The sequence below is a fragment of the Cetorhinus maximus genome, chromosome 28 (genome assembly GCF_964194155.1).
Source record: "Cetorhinus maximus chromosome 28, sCetMax3.hap1.1, whole genome shotgun sequence".
In the NCBI taxonomy this organism is placed as follows: domain Eukaryota; kingdom Metazoa; phylum Chordata; class Chondrichthyes; order Lamniformes; family Cetorhinidae; genus Cetorhinus; species Cetorhinus maximus.
This window is the reverse complement of record NC_135906.1, coordinates 28,781,776-28,794,974: the sequence shown is the minus strand read 5'-3', so window position 1 is coordinate 28,794,974 and position 13,199 is coordinate 28,781,776. Positions and strand designations below refer to the sequence as shown.

Genomic DNA, 13,199 nt, shown 5'->3' with positions numbered 1-13,199 from the left:
AATGAAAGTGGCCTAGGTTGAACCCTTTTCTGTCTGTTCTGTAGATTATCTCAACAACTATGGGTAATTTGCTGGATGTGGGGTGCAGTATTGCAGCGAGGGAGATAGTGATGAGGATTGTTGCAATGTCACTACCTTGTTTGTCACTCACCATGTTATCAAATTGATTGAAGCAATACAAAATAAAACTGCCCCAACTGCAATGTAGATAAACAAATAATGGTTATATAGGAATGTAGATTCATTGTACATCTCTTGTGCACCTCTTCCTCAGCCCCATTGGTGGTTGTGCCTTCAGCTGCCTAAGCCCTAAACTCTGGAATTCCCTCTCTAAAACTCTCCGCCTTCTTTAAGATGGACCTTCACCCTTACCTGTTTGGCTAAGTTTTTGGTACCCTGTCCTAATGCCTTTCTTTTTTGATTATTCTCTGGTTAAGTACCTCAGGACATTCTACTACGTTAAAGGACCTAAACAAATGAAGTTGTACAAGATCAGAAGATACCATTATAGTCCATCAGAGCAGTGCCAAAACTACACAAGTGAGACAGGACTGTATTCTAACTTTAGGCCTCAGTTTATAAGCCACAGAGATGTGGCTCAGTATTTCCAAGACCATCTGAGTGAGATTGCTGCTCTGTAAATACTCCCAAATATCAATTATTCCCCATGTGATGTTATTTTTGGGAAATGTATCAGGGAATAATAATCTGCAGTCGATTATAGAGAAACTTGACATCCACAACATCTTGTAATAATTATCTCACTAACAACTACTTTGTTTCGCTTCAATTTCAGACTTTCATTATACCATTTCCAGGAAATCACACAGAATAAGCTTCATTTTATCATATAATTTAAAAGCTGGAATTGCAGAGTGTAATATTATCCCTATTTTGTTATAATGGCAGTCCCACATTCTGAGGCAGGCTTCAGTAAATGTACAAAAACATACATTTTTACCATAAAATCCACTCCACGCTGCCAACGGCTCAGTGACGGCCAGTGATGGCAAGGCACGACCAGATGTTTTAAATTATTATGCTGATTACAGCCTTTAATGGTGCATCTATACTGCACGTTTACTGCTAATGCCCAATAATTATAGGGCTCACAGAGAAATATAATCCTTCAATTATATGCCGTTAACCAGCGAGGAAAAACACAGAAAACAAAAACAACCATGAACGCGGTGAAACTGAAGCGGGGATGCTGCAATGGGGGGAAAACACATTAAGAGCTTGGTTTCCTACATTTGCACCATCAGGAGGCTGCAAAGCACTTTGCAGCCAATGGCGCACCTTTGATGTAAGGCGGAAAGCGGGTGCCAATTTGCGCACAGCAAGATCCCACAAGCAGCAATGTGACGGTGACTGGGTCATGTATATTTTTTTTGTGTGTGTGTGTGAGGTTGAGTATTGGCTGGATAAATATTGAAACAGGACTCGCCAAGAGGGCTTTGGGGGGTCTGTCGTTGCCCGGCTAAGAGGGCGGGTGGGGTGCCAGTCTCACCTCAGGAGGCGGCACCGCCGGCAGTGTGGCACTCCCTCGGTACTGCTCTGAGGGGTCAGCCTGGATTCTGTGCCCAGGTCTCTTGCCTTTCTAACTGAAAGGGTAAAGCCTGTTTACCCAGTGAGGGGCGGCCTGAGGCTTCATTAATGGCTCCAGCACCTCGGCCTTGGCAAACTGGGGTTCGGTTTTTTTTTTAAATCGCTTTTCTCACATTAAAACCTTCTTTAATGTCAAAGCCCGATATGAAATTGTGACAAACTACCTGTTTATTTTCGGTGCTGACAGGTTATTAATGAAGAGCCTCCCGCCCCGCCCACCTGCCTCTTCACACGACGCCGGCTTTTTCCCGCCTACCGTGCGAAGGCAGTGCGCATGCGCGCCATCGCGCCCCTCCCCTACCCCCACCTCCGCCGCCCCACGGTTAATGTAGTTCTCTCCGGGGAGCTGGGCTCCCGGTTAAAAACTACAACATCCGGCATGCACTGCGCCGGCCGACCCCCCCCCCTCGTCAACCGCGGGTCTCCAGCACCTTGACCGCCTTTTTCACGACAGTACGGTCAATGCGTGAGCTTCTTTGCGACAGTCTGGGCACTACGTCAGCCTCTTTGCGACGGTGCGGGCGGTTCGTCATGCTCTTTGCGACGGTGCGGGCAGAGCCGTCTGATTGTTATTTAGCGCTGGGGAGGAAACCAGACGCAGTTCTAATTAAAAAAGAAAAATAAGCAGGAGAAAGCGGAAAGGACAGGGGAAGAAAAAACCCCGAATTACTGAGGTGGTTACCGGCCGGGAAAACAGTTGCAAAGTGGGGGGCGGTTGTTGGACTCCGGCCCCCCCCCGACCCGAGGCCCTCGGGTTAATCGGATTAGAATCGAGATGCTCCTGTGACCTTCACCGTCCCGCCCGGCAGTAAAATAAAGACAAGGATTTAAATGTCTGTCTCCTGTCAGCCGTGAGACTGTCCCCAAGATGAACAGGAATAAAAGACCTCCCGAGCCCAAGGGCCGGGGAGCGGCGAAGGCCCGACAGGTAAGAGAGGGGGGGGAGGGGGGACAGGTAAGAGAGGGGGGGGGGAGGGGGGACAGGTGAGTGGTTGGGGGGGGGACAGGTAAGAGAGGGGGAGGGGGGACGACAGGTGAGTGGTTGGGGGGGGAGGGGGACAGGTGAGTGGTTGGGGGGGAGGGGGACAGGTGAGTGGTTGGGGGGGGAGGGGGACAGGTGAGTGGTTGGGGGGGGAGGGGGACAGGTGAGTGGTTGGGGGGGGGACAGGTGAGTGGTTGGGGGGGGGAGAGGGGGACAGGTGAGTGGTTGGGGGGGAGAGGGGGACAGGTGAGTGGTTGGGGGGGTAGAGGGGGACAGGTGAGTGGTTGGGGGAGAGGGGGACAGGTGAGTGGTTGGGGGGGGAGAGGGGGACAGGTGAGTGGTTGGGGGGGGAGAGGGGGACAGGTGAGTGGTTGGGGGGGGAGAGGGGGACAGGTGAGTGGTTGGGGGGGGGGAGAGGGGGACAGGTGAGTGGTTGGGGGGGGGGAGAGGGGGACAGGTGAGTGGTTGGGGGGGAGAGGGGGACAGGTGAGTGGTTGGGGGGGGAGAGGGGGACAGGTGAGTGGTTGGGGGGGGGAGGGGGACCGGTGAGTGGTTGGGGGGGGGAGGGGGACCGGTGAGTGGTTGGGGGGGGAGGGGGACAGGTGAGTGGTTGGGGGGGGAGGGGGACAGGTGAGAGTCAGGGGCACCTGGCGACCATTCAGGGGCAAACCGAGAAAGACTTGCATTGATGTAGCGCCTTTCACCACCGCAGGACGTCCCAAAGCGCTTCACAGCCAATGGAGCACCTTAGCAATGTTGTCACTGCTGTTATGTCGGAAACCGGGAAGCCAGTTTGCGCAGAGCAAGATCCCACAAAGAGCCATTTGACAACGACCGGATCATTTATTTATTTTTTGTGGGGGTAAGAAAGAGACTAACGTTCATAGAACGCTTTTCAGGACCACTGGACGCCTCAAAGTGCTTTATAGCCAATGGAGTATGGTGTAGGAAAACTTTTTTTGGGACGTTGATTGAGGAATAAATATCAGCCAGGAACACCACCCCCTCTTCAAAGCAGTGTTGTGGGATCTTTGACGTCCACCTGAAAGAGTAAACAGCATTTCCCAACAGTACAACATTCCCTCAGTATTGCACTGGAGCATCAGCCTTGATTTTTGTGCATAAGTTTTGGAATGGGACTTGTACCCACAACCCCCTCACCCGGTGATGAGAGTGCTACCAACTGAGCTCTGGCTGACTTTTGGGAAATTTATAGAGTCTCTGAAAAAACACATAAACATTGCAACGTTTTACATGAAAACATTTTATGAATACAGTATTTTGCAGTATACTATATATATATATATATATATATATATATATATGGGCTTTATTAATAGGGGCATAGAGTACAAGAGCAAGGATGTTATGTTGAGTTTGTATAAGTCACTAGTTCAGCCTCCACTAGAGCATTGCGTCCAGTTCTGGGCGCCGCACTTTAGAAAGGTTGTGATGCTTTCGAGAGGGTGCAGAAAAGATTCACGAGAATGATTCCGGGGGTGAGAAGCTTCAGTTATGAAGATAGATTAGATAAGTTAAGTCTGTTTTCCTCAGAGCAAAGAAGGTTGAGAGGAGATTTGAAAGATGTATTCAAAATCACAAGGGGTCTAGACAGCATAGATAGGGAGAAACTGTTCCCATTCATGAAAGGATCCGGAGGGCACAGATTTAAGGTAATTAGCAAAGAAGCAACAGTGATATGAGGATAAACTTTTTTTATGCAATGAGTGTTTGGGTTTGCAATGCACTGCCTGAGTGTGTGGTGGAGATGGGTTCAATTGAGGCTTTCAAACAGGAATTAGACTCTTATCTGAAAAAGAAGAATGTGCAGGGTTACAGGGAGAAGCCAGGGGAATGGTATTAGGTGAGTTACTCATTCAAACAACTGGTGGAGACACAGTGGGCCAAATGGCGGCATCCTGCGCTGTAACAATTCTGTGATTTTGGGAATTCTGTGATGAAAATGTTGCACCAAAAGCAAAGCACTTAAAAAGAAACCAACAGCAGGCCACTGTTTTAGGTATGTTGTCCTTTTTGTATAATTTTGCATGGCGTTAATTTAGATGCTGCCTTTCCAATCTTGTAACTAGCCTTCTAACTGCCTCACTGCTCCCACCATCATGGTAGATTGTTACTCACTGGGACTTTACTGGACTGTAGTAATCAGGGTTGTAACTGATCTCCCAGTGATGGCAGGTGCAATGTGAGATGATGAATTAAAAAGTATTCTGTGTAGTTTATCACATGGCATTAAAAGGTATTGGCTCAAGCATGATTACTGCCTTTTCCAGTAAAGTATAGCAACAACACTGCTGCACGGTGTAGGACATGGGATTACTCTAGTGTGGTTTTATCCCTTGTATCTATCTGATTGATTAATTAAATAGCTGGTCTGTGCAGAGGCCCGAATAACCTGAGAATATATACAAGCTCAGTATCACTTATAGTTAAACTATTTCTAATGGATAAATTAAATGATGTACTATACTTTTGTAAAACCAGAACAGAATTACCTGGAAAAACTCAGGTCTGGCAGCATCGGCGGAGAAGAAAAGAGTTGATGTTTGGAGTCCTCATGACCCTTCAACAGAACTGAGTAATATTAGGAGAGGGGTGAAATATAAGCTGGTTTAAGGTGGGGGAGGGTTGGGGGAGAGAAGTTAGGAGGGTGGGGTGGTTGTAGGGACAAGCAAGCAGTGATATTATCTAAACGAATGTGCTAATTAAGAATGGATGGCAGGACACTCAAGGTACAGCTCTAGTGGGGGTGGGGTGGAAAGACTAACAGGGCATTAAAGGTATAGATTTAAAAATAATGGAAATAGATGGGAAAAGGAAAATCTGTATAAATTATTGGAAAAAACAAAAGGGAGGGAGAAGAAACGGAAAGGGGGTGAGGATGGAGGAGGGAGTTCAAGATCTAAAATTGTTGAATTCAATATTCAGTCCGGAAGGCTGTAAAGTGCCTAGTCGGAAGATGAGGTGCTGTTCCTCCAGTTTGTGCTGGGCTTCACTGGAACAATGCAGCAAGCCAAGGACAGACATGTGGGCAAGAGAACAGGGTGGAGTGTTAAAATGGCAAGCGACAGGGAGGTTTAGGTCTTTCTTGCGGACAGACCGCAGGTATTCTGCAAAGCGGTCGCCCAGTTTACGTTTGGTCTCTCCAATGTAGAGGAAACCGCATTGGGAGCAACGAATGCAGTAGACTAAGTTAAGGGAAATGCAAGTGAAATGCTGCTTCACTTGAAAGGAGTGTTTGGGCCCTTGGACGGTGAGGAGAGAGGAAGTGAAGGAGCAGGTGTTGCATCTTTTGCGTGGGCATGGGGAGGTGCCATAGGTGGGGGTTGAGGAGTAGGGGGTGATGGAGGAGTGGACCAGGGTGTCCCGGAGGGAAAGATCCCTACGGAATGGCGCCAGGGGGGGTGAAGGGAAGATGTGTTTGGTGGTGGCATCATGCTGGAGTTGGCGGAAACAGCGGAGGATGATCCTTTGAATGCGGAGGTTGGTGGGGTGATAAGTGAGGACAAGTGGGACCCTATCATGTTTCTGGGAGGGAGGAGAAGGCGTGAGGGCGGATGCGCGGGATATGGGCCGGACACGGTTGAGGGCCCTGTCAACCACCGTGGGTGGAAAACCTCGGTTAAGGAAGAAGCAGGACATGTCAGAGGAACTGTTTTTGAAGGTAGCATCATCAGAACAGATGCGATGGAGGCGAAGGAACTGAGAGAATGGGATGGAGTCTTTACTGGAAGCGGGGTGTGAGGAACTGTAGTCGAGGTAGCTGTGGGAGTCGGTAGGCTTGTAATGGATATTGGTGGACAGTCTATCACCAGAAATTGAGACAGAGAGGTCAAGGAAGGGAAGGGAAGTGTCAGAGATGGACCATGTGAAAATGATGGAGGGGTGGAGATTGGAAGCAAAATTAATAAATTTTTCCAGGTCCCGACGAGAGCATGAAGCAGCACCGAAGTAATCATCGATGTACCGGAGAAAGAGTTGTGGGAGGGGGCTGGAGTAGGACTGGAACAAGGAATGTTCCACATACCCCATAAAGAGACAGGCATAGCTGGGGCCCATGCGGGTACCCATAGCCACACCTTTTATTTGGAGGAAGTGAGAGGAGTTAAAGGAGAAATTGTTCAGTGTGACTTTTGTAGCCTTTAGGAAAAGTATAATTCAGCTTGTTAAATTAAATATTAAGGCTGCAGTAAAGAAAACTTCATTGTAATATTATGATTGTTTGACATCCTGTTGTATGGAACATAGCAATTAGGAGCATGAGTAAGCCTTTCGGCCTCTCGAGCATGCTCCGCTATTTGATAAGATCAAGGCTGATCCGTTTGTGACCTCAACTCCACTTTCCTTCCTACCCCCTATACCCTTTGACTCCCTTGTCAATCAAGAATCTAACTGACTCAGTCTTAAAAATATTCCATGACCCTGCCTCCATTGCTGCCTGGGGAAGAGAACATCATAGACGAACGACCCTCTGAGAAATAAATTCTCCTCCTCTCTGACTTAAATGGGAGGCTCCTTATTTCTAAGTTGCGCTCCCTAGTTCTAGTCTTTCTCATGAGGGGTAGCACCTCAGCATCCACCCTGTCAAGTCCCTTTAAATGTTTCAATAAGATCACCTCTCATTCTTTCCATGTCCAGTGGATACAGGCCCAACTAGTCCAACCTTTCCTCATAGGATAATGCCTTCGGGCCAGGTATCAGTCGAGTGAACCTTCTCTAAACTTCTAATGCAATTATATCCTTTCTTCATTAAGGAGAACAAAACTGTACATAGCACTCCAGATGCACCAATGCTGTATAAACTGTAGCAAAACTTCCCCACTCTTATATTTCATGCACTTTGCAATAAACGACAACATTCCATTTGCCTTCCTAACCACTTGCTGTACCTGCATACTAACTCTGTGATTCATTTACCAAGACACCCAGATCCCTCTGTACCATCAAGTTCTGCAATCACTCTCCATTTAAATAGTATACTGCTCTTTTATTCTTCCTGCCAAAGTGGACAAGTTCATATTTTGCGCCAGGAAACAAATTAATGGTATTTAAGTTTTCATTGTAAAATGTTTTAAGCTGTTTTGAGGACATGAGGTGCTACACAACAACAAGCTCTTTTTTCTTTTCATTTGAAGTTTTATTGGCAGCAGCTAATGATGTATTGACAGCACAATTGATAGCATTGCAGTGTTGGGCCTGGGACCTGGGATCCAACTCTGCTTTGCAGTGGTGCCATCTTTGAAGGAGGACAGCTTGCTGTGCTTTACCTGTAAGGTAATTCAGAGCTTCAAGACTCTCTGAAAGCTTCCCTTAGGAGATTTGTTATTGAATTTTATCCCTGGGAGAAGCTTGCCCAGGATCATGGCACCGAGTGCAACCAAGCAAAAAAAACGGTGCAGTTCCTTTGAAAGGAAGCCCATATCAGAGGCAGAGAGAAAACACAAGGAGAGGAAATCTTAAGCCTGCAACTCATCCAAAACTCAATCGTCTCCGATATCTTGTTTGTAACAGAACCTCCTGGGCACAAATCAGCCTTAGGGTTCACCTACATAACCCACCAGAACCCTACAAAACACCCCAGAGATCAACATGGTCATCTTGGTCCTGAAGGATGAATAAGTGTTCAGACCTTGACTCTGAGCTTGCATTACTCTAGCTTCAGTGTGTGTGAAGTGGAAATCCAAATAATTCATGGGACACGAACTTTGTGCCAGTGTTTTGTACATTCATGGGGTTATTGCCGATCCCTAATTGCCCTCGATGTTGGTGAGCCATCTTCTTGAATACAGTTGAGGGGCCTGCTCAGCTATTCGAGGGCAGTTAAGAATCACCAACATAGGTGTGGGTCTGGAATCTGAGCCCACCAGATAATGTCATAAAACCACATCCCTTTCACTATTGTCTTTTATGACAATCCTGTAGTTTAAGTAGTCACCATTACTACAACTAGCTTTTAAATTCCAAATTAATTTAGTTAACTGAATTTAAATTCCCTAGCTGCTGTGATAAGGATTTGAATTTGTGACTCTGGATTATTAATCCAGTGGCAGATCATGTAAATTGAGCCTAAGTGTGCTTAATCAGTGTCTTTTCCAACCATGAGGTTTATTTCATTTTTGATGCATTTAATATCAGATGAAATTAACCTAGGAGGATGTATGTTCTGTGTCAACGGTGGTCAAGACCAACAGCAATTTACATTGCTTTAGCTCTGGCGCTTGGACAGAGAGGCCACAGGATCTGGATGATATCAAGTTTTATTTAGTGTTGCCACTAGGACTTCAGTAAAGCTGCCTGTGTGCAATCTTCAGTTATGTCCATTTGAACAATGTTCAGCAGTGTAGCCGTAGAGTTAACAGTGGTTACACGGAGACCTGGGCTATGGGAGGAACAATGTAGCACACCGCTAGCTCGCATTTATTCACAGTACGGAGCATCTTCTTTTAAACCATTGTGCAGTGTGTTCACTACTCCATGCACGCACAAGCTGTCTCTGACAAGTGGGCCATGTGCATGGCGCCATGACATCAGTAGCAAGCAACTGAGAATCACTGTGCATATATGTGATGGTATTGTGACATTGGTACCATCAGTGCCAGTAAAGGTTGTACAGCAGGTTTACTGGCCCCAAGAGGACTGGCAACGTTTGGAAAGGTACTGTCCAAAACTGTCTTTTAAAGCTTGAAGTAGATCTGCTTATTTAGCATGCCGCATTAACATTTAGGGTGTGTCTGAACACAGTATATTGAACTTTGTAGTGTTGGGGTGAAGTAGTGAGGGATATTTCAGTCCTTGTTAAGTACCTAAGCGAGATGAGGAATTGCCCAGAGATTTCTTGAATTAGTTTTTTTTTATGTAATGGGGTGGGTAAATGATGTTTGTGATTGCACCATATATGGATGGGGTAGTCTTTTCCTGGGTTTGTATGGCTGAGATGATGAATTGAGGACATGCAAAACAGCATATTTCAATGTGTGATCTTTTATTTCCTTTTCTCGTTCCTGTTTTTTTATTGATATAGTAAATAAGCCTAGTGATAGCGCTGATTTCATTGAAATTTTTTATATGGAAATGCTGTCCCTCTTTGTTATAGATCACTAAGTTCATAGAAAATGCATGTTTTCACAGCTTGGATTACTGGTAGACCTCTCACCGGACAGTATGATGATGGATATGAATGGTGATGAGAATGATGCTGATTTGGAAGCTGAACTGGCAGCGATTACTGGAGAAAAGCCAGCTAACAGAGGAAAACCAAAAGGAAAAGGTATGTAACCTGAAATCCTTCCCCCTCTCCAAAAGCACAGTAGATACTCCCCACCCTTCAATGTGAAATGGTATTAAAGTTTAGTGCAAGTTTCCCGTAACTGTCACGTGTAGGGACAAGGATTCGTCAAGACCTGTCTTTTAAACTTCTGCTTAGCGCTGAACTCCAGTTTCTTTTTGCACAGTGAGAAATCATTACATGGCTGTCTAAAAAGGAAGAAAATGAATGGCCCAGCCTCTCAAATCAGGTCTCAACCAATTGGTTTGGGAGTAGTAACGGCCAGGAGTGCAGTGGCAAAGAACGCAAGTTAGACTAGGACTGAAAAGGTAGTACAGAGTCTGAAAGGAGTTGTAGGTAAAATAATTCTGGGCCTTAAACTAAATGGAATTGAAAATATGTAAATATTGCTAGTTATCATCTTGTTACAAGAAACTTTGGAGATTTTAAAAACCTTAACTCAAGTTTCAGCAAGTTGCAAAACTTTGCTGCCTGTGCCCTAACTCGCGACGAGTCCCATTCACCCATCACATCTGTGCTCGCTGACCTGCATTGGCTCCTGGGTTAGCAACTCCTTGATTTTAAAATCCCTCCATGACCTTGTCCCTCCCTTTTTCTGTAATCTCCTGCAGCCCTACAACCCTCCAAGATATCTGCACTCCTCCAATTCTAGCCTCTTGAACATCGCTATTTTAATCACTCCACGATTGGTGGCCATACCTTCTGCTGCTGCTAAGGCCCTGATCTCCAGAGTTCCTTTCCTAAACTTTTCTGCCTCTTTTCTCCTCTAAGACAATTTGAAACCTGCCCCTTTGACCAAGCTTCTGGCCCTCTACCTAATCTGCTTATGTGGCTCAGTATCAAATTTTGTTTGAAAAATTGCTATAAAGCACCTTGGGAAATTTTACTGAAGGAAGTATTCAATAAATGCAAGTTGTTGTTGTGGTTTCTGGTCTCTACACCTATTTAATGAATATATATGTTTCACCTGACAACAGAACAGAAAGACCTGCATTTATGTAGCATTTACCATCACTGAAGCATTTCAGAGACTCTTCATATACAATGTTGCAATGCCTTTGTAAATCTTTTCCATTGGTTGTGGTGACATAGTGCAATCATGTTTATTGTTCATTCTTACCTTCTCAGAAGGTAATGCTGGGCCTTCTGCTTAAACTGCTGTTAGCTTTGTGGCGACGATGTTCACACAATGGTGTTAAGGAGTTACAGAATATTCACCCAGCAACAATGAAGGAACAGCAATATAGTTCCAAATCAGAATGATGCATGATTTAGAGCTGATGATCTTCCCATGACATTGTGGTCCTTTAAGGGATAGGGGGTTGCAAAGCAGGGGGTGTGCTGTCCAAGTAACTTCCTGGAGTGCATCTTGTAGACCACTTGGACTGCTACCACTGTGTTCTGTGATAGAGGGGTGCATACTGAGTTCAGTGACAGTGACCATAAGACATAGGAGCAGAAATTAGGCCATTCGGCCCATCTAATCTGCTCCGTTATTCAATCATGGCTGATAAGTTTCTCAACCCCATTCTCCCGCCTTTTCCCCGTAACCTTTGATCCCCTTACCAATCAAGAACCTATCTATCTCGGTCTTAACTACACTCAATGACCTGGCCTCCCCAGCCTTCTGTGGCAATGAATTCCATAGATTCACCACTCTCTGGCTAAAGAAGTTTCTCCTCATCTCTGTTCTAAAAGGTCTTCCCTTTACTCTGAGGCTGTGCCCTCGGGTCCTAGTCTCTCCTAATGGAAACATCTTCCCCACATCCACTCTATCCAGGCCTTTCAGTATTCTGTAAGTTTCAATCAGATTTCCCCCCTCATCCTTTTAAACTCCGTCGAGTATAGACCCAGAGTCCTCAATCGTTCCTCCTATGTTAAGCCTTTCATTCCTGGGATCATTCTCGTGAACCTCCTCTGGATCCTCTCCAGGGCCAGCACATCCTTCCTGAGATATGGGACCCAAAATTGGTCACAATATTCTAAATGTGGTCTGACCAGAGCCTTATAAAGCCTCAGCAGCACATTCCTGCTTTTATATTCTAATCCTCTCGAAATAAATGCCAACATTGCATTTGCCTTCCTAACTACCAACTCAACCTGCAAGTTAACCTTAAGAGAATCCTGGACTAGGACTCCCAAGTCCCTTTGCACTCCAGATTTCTGAATTCTCTCCCCATTTAGAAAATAGTCTATGCCTCTTCCTACCAAAGTGCATGACCTCACACTTCCCCATGTTGTATTCCATCTGCCACTTCTTTGCCCATTCTCCTAACCGGTCTAAATCCTTCTGCAGCCTCCCCGCCTCCTCAATACTACCTGTCCCTCCACCTATCTTTGTATCATCTGCAAACTTAGCCAGAATGGCCTCAGTTCCTTCATCTAGATCATTAATGTATAAAGTGAAAAGTTGTGGTCCCAACACTGACCCCTGCGGAACTCCACTAGTCACCGGTCGCCATCCTGAGAAGGACCCCCTTACCCCCACTCTCTGCCTCCTGCCAGACAGCCAATCTTCTATCCATGCTAGTACCTTGCCTCTAACACCATGGGCTCTTATCTTACTGAGCAGCCTCCTGTGCAGCACCTTGTCAAAGGCCTTCTGGAAGTCCAAGTAGATAACATCCATTGGCTCTCCTTTGTCTAACCTGCTCATTACCTCCTCAAAGAATTCTAACAGATTTGTCAGGCATGACCTCCCCTTGATGAAACCATGCTGACTTTGCCCTATTTTACCATGGACTTCCAAGTATTCTGAAATCTCATCCTTAATAATGGACTCTAAAATCTTACCAACGACCGAGGTCAGGCTAATCGGCCTGTAATTTCCCCTCTTTTGCCTCACTCCCTTCTTAAACAGGGGGGTTACATTAGCGATTTTCCAGTCCTCCGGGATCCTCCCTGTCTCAAGTGATTCCTGAAAGATCACCACTAACGCTTCCACTATCTCTTCAGCTATCTCCTTCAGAACTCTGGGGTGTTATCCATCTGGTCCAGGTGATTTATCCACCTTCAGACCTTTCAGTTTTCCTAGCACCTTCTCCTTGGTAATGGCCACCATACTCACCTCTGCCCCCTGACTCTCTTGAACTTTGGGGATGTTACTTGTGTCTTCCACCGTGAAGACTGATGCAAAGTACCTATTCAGTTCCTCCGCCACTTCTTTGTTCCCCACTACTACTTCTCCAGCGTCATTTTCCAGCAGCCCAATGTCTACTTTTGCCTCTCTCTTACCCTTTATATATCTAAAAAAAAACTCTTGCAATCTTCTTTTATATTACTGGCTAGTTTACCCTCATATTTAAT

At 45.8% G+C, this 13,199-nt stretch overlaps 2 protein-coding genes across 3 annotated transcripts in view; one reads left to right on the top strand and one right to left on the bottom strand.

Moving 5' to 3' along the window:
- The window catches only part of LOC144668774 (uncharacterized), a 29,927-nt gene extending 28,058 nt beyond the window's left edge, over window positions 1–1,869 (bottom strand). Inside the window, exon 1 of the mRNA XM_078531104.1 lies at window positions 1,773–1,869. The gene's annotated coding sequence lies outside the window, so the exon portion shown is untranslated. The remainder of the gene's footprint in view (window positions 1–1,772) is intronic.
- The window catches only part of LOC144668982 (coiled-coil and C2 domain-containing protein 1A-like), an 87,326-nt gene continuing 75,296 nt past the window's right edge, over window positions 1,170–13,199 (top strand). The window contains exons 1-2 of one of the 2 annotated variants that reach the window (XM_078531516.1): window positions 1,170–1,375; window positions 9,737–9,875. In XM_078531516.1, coding sequence (XP_078387642.1) covers window positions 1,208–1,375; window positions 9,737–9,875 — 307 coding nt within the window. In that variant the 5' untranslated portion in view covers window positions 1,170–1,207. Of the gene's footprint in view, window positions 1,376–2,141; window positions 2,537–9,736; window positions 9,876–13,199 lie in introns of those variants that run through there. The other variant, XM_078531517.1, reaches the window with a different exon arrangement.